The following is a 19467-nucleotide window of genomic DNA, read 5'->3' as shown; positions in this document are numbered from 1 at the left end:
AAAGCAACTGAAGTGAATAAACAGGATTTGTGGACAAATTATAAATTAAAAAAAAATTCAAAATATTTTAATACTTCTACTGTATTTGCTTTAGGTAAATTTCTACAAAATTATAGTTAAACTTATCGTTTACTCCTCTCTAATCTATCCTCTGTACCATTCCAGAAATAACATCTCTATGAAGCTTGAGTTTGTATAAATATACATTGGATATATATGTATCCAGAATATAATTTTGTAAGTTTTTCTCTTTTTCTTTTTTTCTTCTGTGAAACAGGGTTTCTCTGTGTAGCCCTAGATGTCCTGGAATTCACTCTGTAGATCAGGCTAGCCTCGATTTAGAGATCTGCCTGCCTCTGCCTCCTGAGTGCTGGGATTAAAGGCGTGCACCACCACCACCAAGGTATAAATTATTTGTTCATTCTTTTTTTGGGTTTGTTTTTTTTTTACCAATGTGTGTCTTCCCCATACACACATAAGTCAAAGAACAGCCCTGAGTATCAGTCCTCAACTATCATCTTTGAACCGATGTTTGCTGCTGTATATGCCAGGCTAGCTGGTCTACCAGCTTCTGGGAATTCTCCTTTCTCGGCCTCTCCTCTTGCCATAGGAGAGCTGGGGTTACAGATGTGGAACCAAGTCAGGGATACTTAACATGGGTTCAGGGATCGGAGCTCAAATCTTCATACTTGCCTGTCAAACACCTTCCCAACTGACCTGTCTCTCCATCCCCCATTTATCTTTGAGAGAGTCTCAATGTAGCACAAGCTGTCTTTGAACTTGCAATCCACAGTGGTCTGTATAAATTTGCTTAACTAATAGTATATTTCCAGTACATAAAAATTCAAAACACTTAATATTTAGGCTTTCCCAATTTGAATTAATATCCATAAAGATACAGTAACTATACTTGGTCTGAGCTTTTACATAAATGGACATAAGCAAGTATAGAATTATTACAAGTGGATTAAAAGAATTCAATCCAGGGGCTGGAGAGATGGCTCAGGGGTTAAGAACACTGATTGTTCTTCCAGAGGTCCTGAGTTCAATTCCCAGCAACCACATGGTTCCTCACAACCATCTGTAATGAAATCTGGTGCCCTCTTCTGTCCTGCAGGCATACATGCAGACAGAACACTGTAAACAAAATAAATACATAAATCTTAAAAAAAAAAAAAAAGAATTCACTCCAGACTTATAATATATTCTCTACCCCTGGAAGGAAACTGAGTGGAGAAGAAGATGGAATATGAAAGAGGTAATAGAAATGTAAGCTTTATCTTTTGTTTAAATTTGAGACAAAGTAGCATTAGATAGTCCAGGCTGAGCTTGCATTTAATCCCACGCATTTAGGAGGCAGAGGCAGGCAGATCTCTGAGTTCAAGCCCAGCCTGTTCTACAGAACTAATTCCAGAACAGCCAGGCAGAGCTACCTAAAGAAACCCTGTCTCAAAAACACAAAGAACAAAACAAAAATATATCCCTGCTGACCTCAAACTGGTAGCTATCCTGTCCCAGCCTCCTCAACTTTTAGGCGTACACAACCACTCCTGGCTTAATCACTGATGTCATCAACAAACTTTGCCTTCTTTTAGACTGTTAAGACTTTTGGGTCGGGGTGGTGCTGGTGCACACCTTTAATACCGGCACTCGGGAGGCAGAGGCAGGTGGATCTCTGTGAGTTCAAAGCCAGCCTGGTCTACAAAGTGCATTTCAAGACAGCCAGAGGTACACAGAGAAACCCTGTCTCAAAAAAACAGCAGCAACAAAAGATTTTTAGGTCACTGAGGAAAACAGTAACTGGGCCAGCAAGATGACTCAGCTGTTTAATCCCAAGAACCCACATAAAAATAGAAGAGGACTCATCTTACTTATTACTAGGATGTAAGCAAGCACTTTGCTTGCTGGGTCATCTCACCAGCCAAACTTTTCAGGTTGTTTTGGTTTTGGGGGTATGTATGTGTATGTATGCTGTGAGATAATGCTCTTGTAAAGATTTGTCACTTCTATTGGTTTAATATGTATTGTTTTAATAAAACACTGATAGGTCAGTAGCCAGGCAGGAAGTATAGGTGGGGTCACCAGACTAGGTGAATTCTGGGAAGAGGAAAGACAGAGATGCAGTCATCAGCCAGATGCAGAGAAAGCAAGATGAGAATGCCTCATTGAGAAAAGGTGCCAAGCACCTGCCTAAACATACATAAGAATTAGGGGCTAATTTAACTTGTAGGAGCTAATTAATAATAAGCCTGAGTTAATAGGTCAAACAGTGTTGTAATTAGTTTCAGTGTGATTATTTGGGTCTGGGCAGCCAGGAAACAAAAGTGCAGTCTCAGTCTAAAAACGGCACCCATCATGGGGCAAGAACTTTCACATAAAGCCTAAGAAACCTTAAAAAAAATCCTAGACACACAAGAACAGAGTCAAACACAGCATCTTGGTAACTGTCTTTTCTCTGTTTGAAAACAGAGGTGTGACTCCTTTAAGAAAGGCTTCCTGATTCAAGGTTAGTGGCAAAAACCTTGCAGCTCTTTTAAAAGGCCCTGCCACCAAACACTTAAATAGCTTTTATGAGCAGCTGGTGGAATGGCTCTTGATGATGGCATGGACCTAGAAACTCCACAGAGTTGTGGCAATAAACATGACTCCTGCCTGTACCTCTACCAAGAAGCTAGACTCTCAGGAAGCTAAGGAATGAGTTGAGCCAATCACCAAAACCACAGCATCCTAGCCATGCCATTTAGCAGATTAAAGACTCGTGTGCTAAAAAAAAAAAAAAAAAAAAAAAAAAGGGATATATATTCAGTAAAGACAGATTCAGATGGGAAAAAGAATAAAAAAAATAGAGTTTTTTTAAAAAAGGCCACGTAAAGATGGAAAATATGCAGAGAATCTGGATACTGTATGTTATTGTATTGTCATTGAATTGTTTGACTGCTGTGGAAGGAACAACAGCTGCTAAAGACATTTGATTATAAATGATGCTGGGCTAATCCAACATATATATTTTGAAAATGCCTTGACTTCAAATGTTACTTTGTAAAAGAAGTTTTGCTTTTGTTTCCACAAGAAATGTGAGGCTGTGGATTCATTCTTGATTAAGAAAAATAATGTTTGATCAAGGAAGACCCCCTGAGAAATCTCCAATTTCTATTTCCTTTACTCTTAATTTTTGTTTTTTTGAGACAAGTTTTCTCTGTGTGTCTTTAACTGTCCTGGATCTCACTCGGTAGACCAGGCTGGTCTCAAAGTCACAGAGATCTGCCTACCTCTGCCTCCCAAGTGCTGGGATTAAAGGTGTGTGCCATCTCGCCCGGCTACTCTATTTCATCTGGGAATGGATGGCCCAGATGATCCAACATTTCAGATCATCTCTGCTGCAGTTTCTTCTGAGTTTTGCATCCAGAATAGCTTCAAGACTGCTGTCTGAGATGACCAATGCACATAAAAAATAAAAATAAACTGGAAAAATAGAAATGAAACTTTGTGGGGGAATATTATTTTTAAGTGTGTGACTTTGTTTATGCTGCATTTGGCTAATTTTGAAGGTGTGATTCTTTGCCTTTCTAAAATACTTGATGGTCTAAGAAAGAGCTGAATGGCCAATAGCAAGGCAGGAGCAACGATAGGCAGGGCTAGAAGACAGAGAGAATAAATAGAAGGAGAAACGAGGAAGAAGAGAAGCAAGAGAACAAGGAGAAGATGACCTCAGGGGCCAGCTACTCAGCTACACAGCAAGCCATGGAGAAAGAAATAAAGAAAGGTATACAGAAATAGAGAAAGATAAAAGCTCAGAGGCAAAAGGTAGTCAGGATAATTTAAGTTAAGAAAAACTGTCAAGAAGCAAGCCAAGCTAAGATCAGACATTCGTAAATAAGAATAACCCTCTGTATGTGATTTATTTGGGAGCTGGATGGCAGGCCCCCCCAAAAAGCCAAAATAGTAAAACATCATACAACAGAACCTTATAATTAAAAGCAGAAACTTGGTCAGATATTTGCAAGCCAGGGTTATAGAAGCATTATTGATAATAGCTGAAAGCTATAAGCATTTATGTATCTACCAGCAGATGAATGAATAAGCAAAATGTGGCATATAAATACAATGGCATATTATTTCACCTTGAAAATGAAAGGAAGCTAGAGACAGGCTACAACATGACTCAATCTGGAGGATATCATTTCAGATGGAGTAAGCCTGCCCTAAAAGGGTAAATGCCATATGATTTTACTTTATAGTAGATGGTTATATTCATAGAGTCAGAAAATAGAATTATGGTTGTCAGAGGATGGGGAAGGAGAAGAATGGGGAGTTAGTGTTTAATGGAGACAAACTTTTACTATGTATTTTTATTGTTTTTATTTAGTGTCTGTTTGTCTGTGTGAGTATGCTATGTGTGTGGATGCAGGGGAGGCCAGAAGAGGGTGCTGGATGCCCTAAAGATGGGGTTACAGGTGGTTGTTAAAGCACCTGATGTGGGTGCCGGGAGATGAACACTGGAAGAACAGTAAGAACTCTTAGCCTCTGAGGCATCGATGGCTCCAACCCCAGAAAGACAGACTTTTATTTGGACAAGAGAAGAAAATTCTGGAGATGGATGTGACGATGTCTTCACAAGCATGGATGTTCTCACTGCTGCTGAACTATATACTTTTAAACGGCTAAGACGATAATTATTGATTTCCCTGTTATAAAGACTTCTCATGTATTCTTCTCAGCATCTCTTACTCCCAGGGTTGATATTTCCCTTCACTGCCCCTCTTCATACAGTAGTCAGTGTGCAGTCTCCTCTGTGGGCCGAGGGTGGGAGGTGGAGGGGTGGGAGCTTGTCTCTGGGCCAGTGAGGGACTCTTCACACGGGCCCTTGGGAAGGCTGGCCGTTGACAGAGGCATGGTGGATGTGAGGGCAGCCACTGAGTTTTTTTCCCTAGTCGTCTTCCCTGCTAGGTGGGTTATTTTTTCATAATCTCCTGGATGCCCGGGGTGTGGGGGAGTATGCAGCTCATGAGGTCAGGACAGGACAAGCAGCAGACCATTAAAGAAGGGGCACAGGGAGACCACAAGGTGGCTCCTGGGATAAGACACAACCCTGCCTTTGACTCTCCCGCTGAGTAGTTTGCTCTCCTGACTTGACACTGGCTCCCCTCAGTCCCAGGAGCCAGAGCCACCTCTTGAGACTCTTGGAATCAATGGGCTTTGTGTTGCAAGACCTCTGAGTAGCAGGGAGTTGGTACCTGACAAAGCTCTCACCTTGGTCAGGCTCAGCTGCTTGCCAAGTTACCAGGAGACCGTGTTTGGGATCTGCGATGGGGGGGGGGGGGCTTTACAACTAAGATGCTTATGTTTATTGAGGGGTATGGATGCCTCTCCACTTGGCCACCCAGAGCTAAGGTACAGGGGCCAGGACCAGGCCTGATCCAACACCTCCAACCCATGCCAACAGATATTAGAATGGACTGCAGCAAGCTGGGTACTGCTGGACAGGAGACAGGTTTCTAGAAAGGACTCAAAGGCTCCATCCCACCCTCTCCAATCCTGCAACCTCTTTCATCTAAAAAGGCAGCTAGAATGCAGTTGGGAGGAGAGGGAGGAAGATCAGGCCTAGGAAGGAAGCAGTGAGATGAGATGGCGGAATGACGTTAACAGAGGAGAGTAATAAAAACCCCTGTGCCCATACGTGAAACCTAAATGCTCAAGAACAGACTCTGGGAGAGCTCCAGAATAGAAAAACATGGCAAGAGAAAAATTAACAAACCACTCACAATTAACGTAGTCCTCCCAGCAGCGGGCTCAGCCAAGAGGGACCTGGAGCATCCGAGTCCTGGAGGAAGGAGAGCCCAGGGCTGATGAGATTGGACCTCCCTTGGAAAGATTATTTTTATTTTTTTAAATATTTATTTATTATGTATACAATATTCTATCTGTGCGTATGTCTGCAGGCCAGAAGAGGGCACCAGACCTCATTCCAGATGGTTGTGAGCCACCATGTGGTTGCCGGGAATTGAACTCAGGACCTTTGGAAGATCAGGCAATGCTCTTAACCACTGAGCCATCTTTCCAGCCCAGATTATTTTTATTTTTAATCATGTGTATGTATCTCTGTGGCGGTATGTACATGGGAATGCAGGTGTCCCACGATGGGCAGAAGGGGGCGATGGATCACCTAGAGCTGAAGTAACAGGAGGCTATGAGCTACCTGACACGGGTGCTGGGAACCAAACTCCAGTTCTCTGCAAGAGCAGTAAACCTTTCTCACTCCAGCCCCTAAACTGCTAAGTCTTACGTTATGACTTCTTTCTTTCTCTTTGTTTTTTGAGACAGGCTCTTGTCTCTCAGGCTGACCTGAGCCTCACTGTGCGGCCCAGTCCAGCCCTGAGTGTCTGATTCCCCTGCCTCAGCATTTAGGGTGCTGGAATTGCAGGCAGGAGCCATCAGGCTACTCGTGTTCTCCTTCACTTACCGTGGTTTTGAACTTATCTTTCCTTTTCTGACTTAGATAGCCATCTGTGTGCCCTTCCTTTTCTTCTTGGAGCAGTCTGTGGATCTAGCTCATTGGTTAGATAATCTTAATGTAATTAGACAATAAAGCCACAAGATGTCACTCTTTAGCTGAAAAATCTAGTCCAAATGTTATTCCGCTCTTGATAACAGAGTTACAGGGGGAAAAAAAAAGTCTGTGACCCCTTTTGGTGTTTTTCCTGTGAGAATATTTTTTTCTTCTGAGATAAATTTAGAAAGGATTTCCATCTGTAAAATTCATTAATTATCTACTGGTAATTGCAAAACTTGTTAGCATATTCCTGTTTTAATGTTATTAGTGTTTCTTAATGCTGTAGCTATAGATACCAATTTGTTTTTATCAACAATTTAACTAGTATAGTTAATACCAAAATTAGATTAGGAAATAAATATTTTTCAGTACTGAGGTGTAAACACAGTGCCTTGGACACACTAAGCAAGTCTCTTCTAGTGAGCAACATCCCCATGACCTGTAGGAATAAGTGCTTTAACAAAACAAAGTCAAAATTCTTTCTTTTATTATTCGTGTGTGGATGGGAGGGGCATGTGTCACTGTGCCTGAATGGAGATTGCAGGGCAATTTTGTGGAGTTAGTTTTTTTTTTCTGCTTTTACATGGGTGTCGCCAGCCCCTTGGCAATAAACTCTTCAAGAGAGAGAGAGAGAGAGAGCGAGAGAGAGAGAGAGAGCGAGAGAGAGAAAGAGAGAGACAGAGACAGAGAGAGAGAGAGAGACAGAGACAGAGACAGAAGAGAAGTCACATATATTATGGGGCAAAAGGGGGTAAATACAAAATCCCAAACCTTAAAAATAACTTTGCTTAAAATGCAAGGTCACAGTCAGGTACAGAGTGAACTCAAGCCAGGACTGGGTACGCGAGACCCAATTTCAAAAGGCAGGGGGCTAAAGAGATGTCTCAGCAAGTTAAGGGTCGAGCTGCCAAGCCTCATCATCAGAGTCTGAGCCTTCAATCCTTGAGACCCACACGGTGGGAGGAGAGGATAGGCTTCTGAAATTGTCTTCTGACCTCCACAAGTGTGCCGTAGCATTTGAGCACATATACAGCAAACAAATACATAATAAATGTAAAACTCTTTCACCGTATACACGTTATCATAAAAAACACTTGTAAGTTAAAAAAAAATCACACAGCAGATTAACCAGACCCAAAGTCTATTCCTTCACCACAGGTGAATAGTTAAGTGTTACACTTTTTAGTTCCTATTACTTTCTGACTACGAAGCAAATAGTTCTGTGTTAGAACTTGTAAGTTTTGAAAGAGATTTAGAACTAATTTGTCATACTCCTAAATAGTTAAAAACCAAAATACCTATCCCTAGATGCACTGATGAAAATATAGAACTGAGTGATATGAAAAACCAAAAATAATGAGGCCTTCAAGATGACTCGGGAGGTAAAAGAGCTTGCCACCGTACCCCACAAACTGAGTCGGATCCCAGGGACCCACGAGGTAGAGAGAGAGAGAAGAGAACTGGTTCCGGCAGGCTTTTCTCTGACCTACACGCGTGTGCGCGCGCAAACACACACACACACACACTACACGTAATGTAAAAAGAAAAAGGAAACTGTGCAAACAGTCAAATAATATCTGGTTCTGAACAATTTTGTTTCATTTTATCTTTTTTATCTTAAAACTTAAGTCTTCAGATAAATAAGTAAAAGTTACAAAAGAAAAGAAAGATTTGTTAACATTTGCGTTATTTTCAGCGATGGAAGCAAAATACAGCATTTATGTTTCACGTCACACGGCTGTTTCTACCATACTTCTGTGGTATGTGCGTCTGCACGAGGGTGTTTCTTCTGTCTGTGTTTGTGGTGTGGGAAATCCAGTGTGAGAGAAATCTGGGAGGGGCATAGAGAGGGAGGCCCCTTCTGTCCCATTGATAACAGGTTCATTCAGAGAACCCTTTAAAACAGACTAATCCCTTATGCAGTCATTCGCTCTACTCTAATAGGACCCCTCCACCTCTTCTAGAATTCGGTAAGCTAAAAGTGCATGTGTCCTACGACAAACCTGAAATGATTTTGTAGACACTTTGGCGCGGGGGGGGGGGGCGGTTATTAAACGTCATTTTCCTATCTCAATAAACGTTTCAAAAACGATTTCTTAAACAGTAAGTTGTTCTCCTAGGACAACTCTTTAGAGGGGCTCCCTGCAGCTAACTGATAACATTAGTTTCCAGAAAGTACGGTCAGGAGAGTTGGCAGATTCCTGTGCCCAGGGTGAGGGTTGCATGGGACTCATCCGTAGCCTTCATCCGCAGATCCGAGGATGCTCTTCGCTGCGTACTGCCTGCATTGAAGCCACAGGGACCCCAGAAGAGTGGGATGGCCACCGCTAGCAGGAGTCCTCCAAGGCCGCGGGCGTTGCTCTCTCCGCTGAGGCTGCTGCTGCTGCTGCTGGAATGCTGTCTCCTCGCGGCCGCCCGGAAGGACAAGGGGGCGGCTGGTAGGGAGGCGGGCCCGGTCTCGGGCCCCACGGGCGGTTCCTCGGGTCGCTTCGTGAGCCCAGAGCAGCACGCTTGCAGCTGGCAGCTCTTGGTGCCGGCCCCGGGGACACCGACGGGCGGCGAGCTGGTCCTGAGCTGCCAGGCCCCGGGCGGGGTTCGCCTTCACTGCGCCTACCGCGGGCATCCCGAGCGCTGCACGACCTCGGACGCCCGGCGTTCGCACTACTGGAAGCGACTGCTGGGCGCACTGCGCAGGAGACCGCGACCCTGTCTAGACCCCAAGCCGCCGCCACCGCGCCTGTGCGCCCGCAAGAAGGTGGGCGCCGAGCTGCACCCGCCCGCGCGCCCCACCATGTCCGCGCGTTCCGTCGAGCAGACCCGGGCCAGGGCACGGAGCCGGGCTCGGCAGCGACAGCCGGTGTTGTCCCCGAGCTCGCTGCCGCCCAAGGAGAAACCCTCGAGGACGAAGACCAGAGTGGGTAGGAGGAAGGTGGGCGCGGACCCGGTCCCAGAGCCTCCCGCGGTGGCCGGGCTCCAGCCAGACGGGCTGGATCAGAATGCCCAGCTCACTGAGACCTACTGCACCGAGAAGTGGCACTCCCTCTGCAACTTCTTCGTCAATTTCTGGAATGGCTGATGCTGCGGTCCTAGAGCGGGGCACCAGGGCCAGGTGCTGCAGAGCAGAGGGCAGTGCAGCCGGGGCGGGAGGCTCGGGGCGTCTTAGACAGTGGGAACCGGGACGGAGAGTAGGCGGGAGTCCGGATTCCAAAATAGGGCATGGGTCAGGGTAGGGAGAATCTGAGACAGCAGAGGAAGAAACGTTCTTGAAGCATCTCAATTTTGATTTAAGAGCAGAAGAAATAGTGGGAACGGATAGGTTTATATTAAGTTGGCAAAAACTGTAGACTAGGGAGAGAAGCTGAGAATAGGGGGAATGAAGTCACTAAAGAGGTGCGAATCTCTCCTGTGAAGTAGGAGACGATGTATATTAACACATTATTATTAAAATGTAATTGTGAGTAAAAACATGAGCCAGGTTGAATTGTTTAAAGTCTTCTTGGCTATTCAGCTGACTGCCTAGTTTTTCTCCCGACCCCCTTTTCTGGATTTTTATGAACTCTGGCTGTGACAACATCACATTTTCTATGTGGATTGAAGCCTTACTTATAGGTAAAAAATAAATCCAGGAATGGATTGTTAGGACAATTGCTTTTCAGTTCCTTTAGCATTGCTACGTTGAAACTGAATTTTGAACATACTGTCCTGAAAGGTCACTAACTACCTAAAATCAGTGAGCTCAGTGCTCTCTAGATCTCCAAATATAAACAAAAACCCCCAACTCTTTACATTTGATCGCTCTTTTGAAACTCAGATAAAATGTAGACATGTATCTCAGTTGTTTGGGCCCTTATCACCTGTATAATTAAATTAATTTGTTCTTTTTTAATATGATGTAATGATCATCTTTAATAAAAATTACTCAAAGAGTTATAAAATGATGGAAATGCTGCTTTTGTCATTTATCTATTTCTAAATATACCTTTATTAAAGCCCACGTGTGTGTGTGTGTGTGTGTGTGTGTGTGTGTGTGTGTGTGTGTGTTTGAGACTGTTATTTTCTCAAGACCTTTGATGCCTCAGACCTCCAAGTCTGGGTTTATAGGTGCTCCACGCTCCACCATGACCAACTTGAATTAAGTTCTTAAACACAATGTGAATTGTTATGAAAAGAAAAAAATGTGTATAAAGCAAGGGCATTAATAGGCAGCTTCTGGGGTATGCATGGTTCTGCTTGAACTTCACAGGGCACGCTCTCTCTCCCTCCTCCCTCTCTCATCCCTCTCTCATTCCCTGCTAGTCTCTCCTGCCCCGTTTCCTTCTCCTCATCCTTCCCTCTTTCCTCCAATTTGGATTAACTGTCAGCATTTTAAGATGAAATAATTTTATATAAAACCCCAAAGTTTGAGTTTTCTTGAAACAAAAGCAGATCTGTTGACCCCAGGCCTGTCTTTCCACATGGTAACTGACTGACTGACTCTCAGCTGGCTCTGTTTAAATTAGGTGTGTTTTCTAGAGTTCTTGTTTATTCCAGTTCATCAATCAATTTTATTAATGTGGTATGTGTGTGTGTGTGTGTGTGTGTGTGTGTGTGTGTGTAATTGGGGATTGAGCCCAGGGCCTTGTGCATATTAGGCAAGCACGTGATCACTGAGCTACATCCAAGCTGGGCTTTTGGTATATGTGTTTGTATGTGTGCTTGTCTGTGGGTGTGGGTGTGCACACATGGTGTGTATATGTGTTTGTATGTGTGCTTGTCTGTGGGTGTGGTGTGCACACATGGTGTGAATATGTGTTTGTATGTGTGCTTGTCTGTGGGTGTGGTGTGCACACATGGTGTGTATATGTGTTTGTATGTGTGCTTGTCTGTGGGTGTGGGTGTGCACACATGGTGTGTCTATGTGTTTGTATGTGTGCTTGTCTGTGGGTGTGGTGTGCACACATGGTGTGTCTATGTGTTTGTATGTGTGCTTGTCTGTGGGTGTGGTGTGCACTCATGGTGTGTCTATGTGTTTGTATGTGTGCTTGTCTGTGGGTGTGGTGTGCACTCATGGTGTGAATATGTGTTTGTATGTGTGCTTGTCTGTGGGTGTGGGTGTGCACACATGGTGTGTCTATGTGTTTGTATGTGTGCTTGTCTGTGGGTGTGGTGTGCACACATGGTGTGTCTATGTGTTTGTATGTGTGCTTGTCTGTGGGTGTGGTGTGCACACATGGTGTGTCTATGTGTTTGTATGTGTGCTTGTCTGTGGGTGTGGGTGTGCACACATGGTGTGTCTATGTGTTTGTATGTGTGCTTGTCTGTGGGTGTGGTGTGCACTCATGGTGTGAATATGTGTTTGTATGTGTGCTTGTCTGTGGGTGTGGTGTGCACACATGGTGTGTCTATGTGTTTGTATGTGTGCTTGTCTGTGGGTGTGGGTGTGCACACATGGTGTGTCTATGTGTTTGTATGTGTGCTTGTCTGTGGGTGTGGTGTGCACTCATGGTGTGAATATGTGTTTGTATGTGTGCTTGTCTGTGGGTGTGGTGTGCACACATGGTGTGTCTATGTGTTTGTATGTGTGCTTGTCTGTGGGTGTGCACACATGGTGTGTATATGTGTTTGTATGTGTGCTTGTCTGTGAGTGTGCACACATGGCAGTCAAGGGAAAACTTGTCTACCGGAGTTAGTTCTCACCACCTCCCACTGTGTGAGTCCTGGGGATTGAGCTCAGAGTGTCCAGCCTAGACAGGAGGTTCCTATACCAACTGAGGCATCTTGCTGAGCCCCTAAACTTGTTTTTAAATTTTAGTTTGAAACAGGGTCGTGCTCTGCAACCACATGAACCCTGAAATCTTCCTGACTCAGCTCCCAAATAGCTGGGATGAAAGGCATGTCCCACCAAGCCCAGTTATCTTCTATTAACTTACATACCAGCCTGAGTCCAACGCCAGTGCCAGGTCCACTCCCCTGGTATAATACGTTTCTGCTGACCCCTTCTACTTTCACTCTCTCCCTTTAAAAATATCAGTAAGGGCAACACATTCCCGACTTTCCCTGTTTTGATCTGCCTCTGGGAAACAGAAACTGTTTTGTGTTCCTTTTGTATGTTATTTTGTACTCACACACTTGTCAAAGCATGCCCATTGAACAAAGTGTTTGGGTAGGCTTATGTGGTCTCGTGTTGTGTAGCACTGATCCTTAGATTAAAAGTCGTCCTGGTCAAGGAAAGGAAACTCAATGTATCTGGAGACCATTCTCCAGAAGTATAACCCAGTGTACGAGGTATCTGACAAAAACGAGCAAAAGGCTTGCTTCCCGAGAAAGAAGGGACGGACAGGCACACGGCTAGGATCGTGCTTCCAGCTCTCGGTGAAAGAGGACTGCCAACCCCCCTGATGGACTGAAAAAGTTCTTTCTAAGAAAAAGGAAAAGGTCACGCTCTGTGTGTCCAAGCAAGCAGGCAGCCAGCATCCCTGCTCCCTTACTCTCCGGGAGGAGCTGTGCCAGGACTCCGCCGGGGACACAGTATTGGGACAGGAGTCAGCTACTGTCAGTGGGGCCGGAAGGGATCAGATCCTCCCATCCGTCTTTTGAATGACATTGGCTAAGTCCCAGGGTCTCCAGGGCTGCATGAAGACTGGGTTTGGTTAAGTCTGGGACTTTAAAGCCATCGCCTTGAGGAATTATACACGTAGTCTCCACAGAGAGAACAACGTGAATATCAAGATATATAACATGTAGAGTACATGCTGTAACCCAAGAAAGATGGTGGACTTCAAAGAGCTGGAGAAAGGCATCTGAGATGACCGGGAAAAGAGAGAAAAACCTGTGTCTGGGGCAAAAGTTTGGAAGAGCACACTAGAAAGACAAGTCTGCAGCTGGGAGAGGACTGAATCAAAATCTCTATAATAACGAGGAGGATGGTTATGGGAAACATGAGTGTTTCCCCACGGGGGCACCATCCAGAGTGGAGGGAGAGTTGCTGGGACACATTAACATTTACGGTCAGTGCTGAGATGGGAAGGTATCAAAGAGGAAGGCACTGGCCTCTGTCTATGGGAGAAAGAGAGGTTATCATAGACATAAAGCCATCTAGTTCTGGTTCTGTGCCAAATTATTTGGCACTGAGGCTGGAGAGATGGCTCAGAGGTTAAGAGCATTGCCTGCTCTTCCAAAGGTCCTGAGTTCAATTCCCAGCAACCACATGGTGGCTCACAACCATCTGTAATGAGGTCTGGTGCCCTCTTCTGGCCTTCAGGCATACACACAGACAGAATATTGTATACATTATAAATAAATATTTGAAAAAAATTATTTGGCATTCAGGAGGCAAAGGCAGGTAGAGCCTAAGTTCAAGGTTAGCATGCTTTATATAGTTACTTCTGGGCCAGTCTACATGGTAGACTCTGTCTTGCAAAAAAGAAAAGAAAAGATATCTGGGGCTGGAGAGATGGCTCAGTGGTTAAGAGCACTGACTGCTCTTCCAGAGGACCTGAATTCAATTCCCAGCAATCACAGGGTGGCTCACAGCCATCTATAATAAGACTTGGCACCCCCTTCTGGTTTGCGGGCACACATGGAAGGAAGCTGTACACATAATAAATAAATATTTTTTTAAAAAAGAAAAGGAGATCTGCCTTAAGATACTGGTCCAATTTATAAATTTGCTTGGCAGACATAGGAAATGGAAAATGACTAGTCACAGTGCCTTGGTACACTGACAGTCTGCCCTACATTTTTAGCCCAGAATGCAAATTTTTACAAGAATATTATTAGATTCATAAAAATGCTAACTTTCTATCATATCTCATTGCCTAAGCATAATTATCAAATGGAAGGTGTGTTTTATCATTTTTAAAAAAGATTTCTTTATTATGCATACAATATTCTGCCTCCATGTATGCCTGCACGCCAGAAGAGGGCACCTGATCTCATTACAGATGGCTGTGAGCCACCATGTGGTTGCTGAGAATTGAACTCAAGACCTCTGGAAGAACAATCAGTGCTCTTAACCTCTGAGCCATCTCTCCAGCCACCAGAAGATGTGTTTTAATCGTTACATCCTGGGGATAATCTTCCCATTTTGATATTCAGCACAAAGTTCAAGGCTAAACAGAATCCTTGAAAAGGTTACCGTAGAGGGCACTCAGCCAGTTGCAAAGGAAATAAAGAACGGAATCTTTTGGGGTTGGAGGACCAGTTTCATTACCTTTTCCAGCTGACAGAAGCCACCCACATCCCTGGCCCACAGGCTTCTTCCATCTCTGAAGCTGGCAACATCCCATTCACTGATTCTGTCTTCATGATTTTCAGAATTTCATTTTCACACCTGCCTCTCTCTTTTACAAAACAAACAATAACAAAAACAAAACAACATCAACAACAAAAAACACTAGGCATGGTGGTATACATCTTTAGTCCCAGGACTTGGGAGGCAAAGGCAGGCAGATCTCTCTGAGTTCAAGGTTAGCCTGGTCTAGAAATGAGCTCCAAGGCCAACAGGTCTACATAGTGAGACCGTGTCTCAACAAAATAAGCAAAGAAATAAAAAAATGATAATCTTATAGTTCCATTGGGACCATCTAAGGTCAGCTGTTTAATAACCTTAATTCCACCTGTAAGCTTAATTCCCCCATTTCTGTCTAACTTACAAATTCTGGGTCATCACTGAGATGAGGACCTCTTTGGAGGGTCATTATTCTGCCTACCCCAAGTGATATGCTATAATCCTACAAACTCTAAAACAAAGAGATGAGACAAAGGAAAGCATTGTATAATGATGAGTTAATTCATGCCAGGAGGTGGTGATGCATGCCTTTAATCCTAGCACTCAGGAGGCAGAGGCAGGTGGATCTCATACGGAGAGCTGTCAACAAAGCAAACCACATTCTTTCCCAGGCACCCTAGTATAGTCAGTCACCAATACATACCATACTGAGAACAAGACGAAAGGCAACCCATTTGGAACAGTTTAATTAATGCAGAAACTTCTCCAGTGAGAACAGAATTAAGTGAGGGATCAACTACAGTAAGAAAACTTCCGGATATTTAAAAAGTAAAAAGTAAACACATACTTCCAAAATAGTTTGTGGAGCCCAAAGGAAATCAAAAAACATTTTGAACTCTATGAGATTGAACCTGGAATGTAACAGAAATGTGTGAGTGCAGTTAGGAAGTACATGGACGTAGGCAATAGTATGTGCATCTGCTAGCCAAGACAGCAGAGGAGGAATGGAAACCAGAGACTGTCCAGCTTCCAGCGTGATCTGCAGTCTCGGGACTAGAAATCAACCTCTGCAGTAGTTGGGTGCAAACCTTTAGTCCCAGAACTCAGGAGGCAGAGACAGGCAGATCTCTGTGAGTTCGAGGCCAGCCTGGTCTATGTAGTGAGTTCCAGGACACCCAGGGCTACATCATGAGACCCTGTCTCAACAAGGGAAAGAAAGAAAAGAGATCAACCTCTGGACTGTGGTAGGCTGTTTTGTTTTGATTCAGTCTTGTTATCTCATAATAGAGAACCTGTTTTGTTTGTGAGGTGGGTAGGGAAGGGAGCAAAGGGAGGGGAAGGGAGAAAGGAAAATAGGGCCTCTGGTTTCTCCATTGTTCATCGTGATAAAGTACCAGTTAGTCACCCAAATCCGGTCCCCCTCTTTTCCTGGATAAATGTCCCAAGTGAGAGAGTGTGAACAAGTGACAAACCTGCCAGTGACTTGTGCAACTTCAGCTTCACTGTGCTTAAAGAGGCGGCTTGCCTTGCACTTGCCTTTCCCTCCCACTTTAGTCAAGGATTCACTAGAAACGGAGATGTGCGGTACCCCAAGGTGGCCGAGTAAAAGGCTGAGGAAGGAAAAGTGAGAAGGAATAGCTTCAGAATTGCAGCCCTGAGAAAACCTCGGCCGGGCCTTGTCAAGTCTTAGCACAGACATGGCTCATGGAAGAATGCCGTATTGGACAGGAGTGGCCCATCCTGGCTTCTCGGCAGGAACAGCCACTTGTAGTGGCCCAAGCAGAGTATGGTCTTATGGGAACTGTGGTGTCTTCTGAAGATGCCGTTGGTGAGATGTAGCTGGCTAACATGGTACCCAGTCAGCATATGCACAATTACGCATGCTAGTCTCTATAGCTTCCGTACAAAGAAATTTAAGAAAAACTATTTCAGAATCACGGAGACAAGATTTTGGCATTTTCCCCTCCGGTAGCCATAAAATATTATAGGAAACTCTAAGTAGCAACGTATGCAATAGAAGGCAACAAACATGAGGTCTTGCAGCCCTGTAATCTTGGACAATTCACTTCCCCTCTCTGAGCCTCAGATTTGTCATTTGTAAAATAGGGATGGTCATACAGTACTTTAACCAGAAAGGCGTGGACAGGCTCAAAAGGGCTGCTCACGGTAGAGCTCAGCGCCTGACTCCTCCAAGTGTGTAGCTGGTATATTGTTAAAGCCTATTTTTTTTTGATACCAACACGCACATCAAAAGGGGGATCTCCATCTCCATGATAATCCAGCTCTCCATCTCAGTTTGGAACAGCAATAAACAAACAAACAAACAAACAAAAAGAAGTTTGGGGTGTGACTCAGGGCCAGAGTATACTTGGACATATGTGAATTCTGAGTTTCACTTTTCCAGCACCAGAAACTGAAAAGAAAGGAGAGGAAAGAAAGAGGGTCAGGGAGAAGAGAGGAGTGATATGAGCTGGCTGGCACTTAGCACTCACGTCCCTGACGGCTAAGCACAGGGGTTGGATGGGGGTGGTTTGGGAAATCTTCACTGTGGAGGACTTGAAAGGGGAGGAGAGCGGCCTTAGAGCCTAGGGGACCACAGCTGACCCCCCAGCTCCTCAGCTTTCCTCTAACTTCAAAGAAAAGCTTCTTTAGTTCTTGACCAGCGCTGACAGCAGCTAGGCGTTGATGAACTTACTCTGAATTCTGTCCCCCCTGTGACCTCTGGCTCATCACATTCAATATTCTCTCCTTTTCGAAATATAAAAGCAACTATAAACTCCTCCTGTCCTTTAAAACAAAACAGAACAGAACAGAACAAAAAACGAAGAAGCCCACTTCAATCATATTAACACCATCGGTGCTTAGGGTGTAGTTCAGAGGCAAAGCAAATGCTTTGCATGCACAACACTCTGGGTTTCATCCTCATCACTGTGGGGGGGGAATGGGGGGGTCGGGGGGAGGGTAGAGAGAGGTGGTCATCACATAGGGACAGCAAGAAATTAAGAAACGCAATAGAATTGTCTGTTAATAGTAGAAACGCATGGTAAAAGGAGAGTGAGCTCAACAGGAGATAAAGGAAAGCTCTATGAAAAACGCAGAACTCCTTTGGGGATGGAAAACAAAGACTCAAATGAAAACATATGGGTTATCATTATTACGTAAAATACATTAACATTTAAAAAAAGGTCTCCCTAGACTAATGTATACATTTAAATGCGATTACATTTAAACACCAGTAGGATTTTTCGGGTTTGATTTAGTTAGGTAAGCTGAGTCTTAGATTCCTGCGGCAAACCAAAATGAAGTAAGCGAGCAGCAGGGAGGGGAGAGGAAAAGTTCTGTGACTCAGAGAGGAGAAAGATGCCTTTATCGAGCACGCAGTTTGAAGTGGCTAAATACAGTCTCACCGCGGAGGGAATGCTGGCAACACAGCCCCACACAATGCGACGCTGTGGTGGGGGTGTTGTTTCTAGGTAACCACGGGGATTCCTTTAAAAAGACCAGAAGCTCCAGATCGGACCAGGGCTTCATTTGACAGAACAGTAGCTGCCTTTGAGCTGGGTGGTCATGTGACGGTGGTGGGGCTGAAGACCCTTAGGCTTTGATCCATATATTCTTTTGTTCTCAGGGACAATGGTTACAATGAGGATGATTCTTCTCTAAGTCAAAACCGGGATAGCGGCCCTGCTTATCGATTGTAAAGATGTGGGGAGCGAGGTGAAGGGAAAACTGGTCGTGAGAGATCCCAGAAATCCCAGGAGGGTGAGATGTCAAAATTAGGACTTGGTCCTGTGCAAACGGAATGCAGAGGCACCCATTTCCCCTCCTCTCCTCTAAATATCTCTTCCTATGAAACTCAACGCTCTGCATGCTCTCTCTCAATTAAAAATATGGATGAGAAGGGGGAACAAAACAAGATGGGGGGACCGGAACGTCCTGAAATTGGCCGGCAGCAATAGTATCTTAGAGGAACAGGATGCTTAGGATCGCCTTCTCTCTGGTGGGGTTTTTGGTTTTTCGGGACAGCGTTTCTCTGTAGCTTTGAAACCTGTCCTGGAACTCGCTCTGTAGACCAGGCTGGCCTCGATCTCACAGAGATTCACCTCGGTGTTGTCACGTGCCTTTAATCCCAGCACTCCAGAGACAGAGACGGGAATCATCTTCTCTATAATCCTCTAGCTCAATAATCCTCAACCTTCCTAATGCTCCTACCCTTTACTGCAGTTCCTTGTGTTGTGGTGACCCCAACCATAGAATTGTTTCGTTGCTACTTCAGAACCATAATTTTGCTACTATTATGAATCACAACGTAAATATCTAATATGCAAGGTATCTGATATGGGACCCCTTAAAGGGGTCCAGACCACAGGTTTAGAACCCCTGCTTTGGCTCCTGTAACCGAGGTCAGTATGTGGACATGCAACCAGCCTCTTAGACTTTTTTTGTTTGTTTTGTTTTGTTTTTTGAGACAGGGTTTCTCTGTATAACAACTCCGGGGCTGTCCTGGAACTTGCTTTGTAGAACCAGGCTAGCCTGGAACTCACAGAGATCTACCAACCTTTGACTCTCAAGTGTTGGGATTAAATGCTTGTCTTAGACAAGTCTTTTTTTTTTATTGTTTTTATTGAGCTCTACATTTTTCTCTGCTCCCCTCCCTTTCTCTCCCCCCCCTTCTACCCTTTCCCATGGTCCCTGTGCTCCCAATTTA

The 19467-nt window shown here is 44.4% G+C and overlaps 1 protein-coding gene across 1 annotated transcript; it reads left to right on the top strand.

Moving 5' to 3' along the window:
* Positions 1 to 8826: 8826 nt before the first annotated feature.
* On the top strand, positions 8827 to 9659 carry Fgfbp3 (fibroblast growth factor binding protein 3). The gene has a single exon (XM_075975083.1). The coding sequence runs from the start codon at positions 8868 to 8870 to the stop codon at positions 9624 to 9626; it is 759 nt and encodes a 252-aa protein (XP_075831198.1). The 5' UTR covers positions 8827 to 8867; the 3' UTR covers positions 9627 to 9659.
* Positions 9660 to 19467: the final 9808 nt, after the last annotated feature.

The sequence above is a fragment of the Microtus pennsylvanicus genome, chromosome 5 (genome assembly GCF_037038515.1).
Source record: "Microtus pennsylvanicus isolate mMicPen1 chromosome 5, mMicPen1.hap1, whole genome shotgun sequence".
Lineage (NCBI taxonomy): Eukaryota > Metazoa > Chordata > Mammalia > Rodentia > Cricetidae > Microtus > Microtus pennsylvanicus.
The sequence above is the reverse complement of the archived record's forward strand: the minus strand, read 5'-3'. Positions and strand labels throughout refer to the sequence as shown.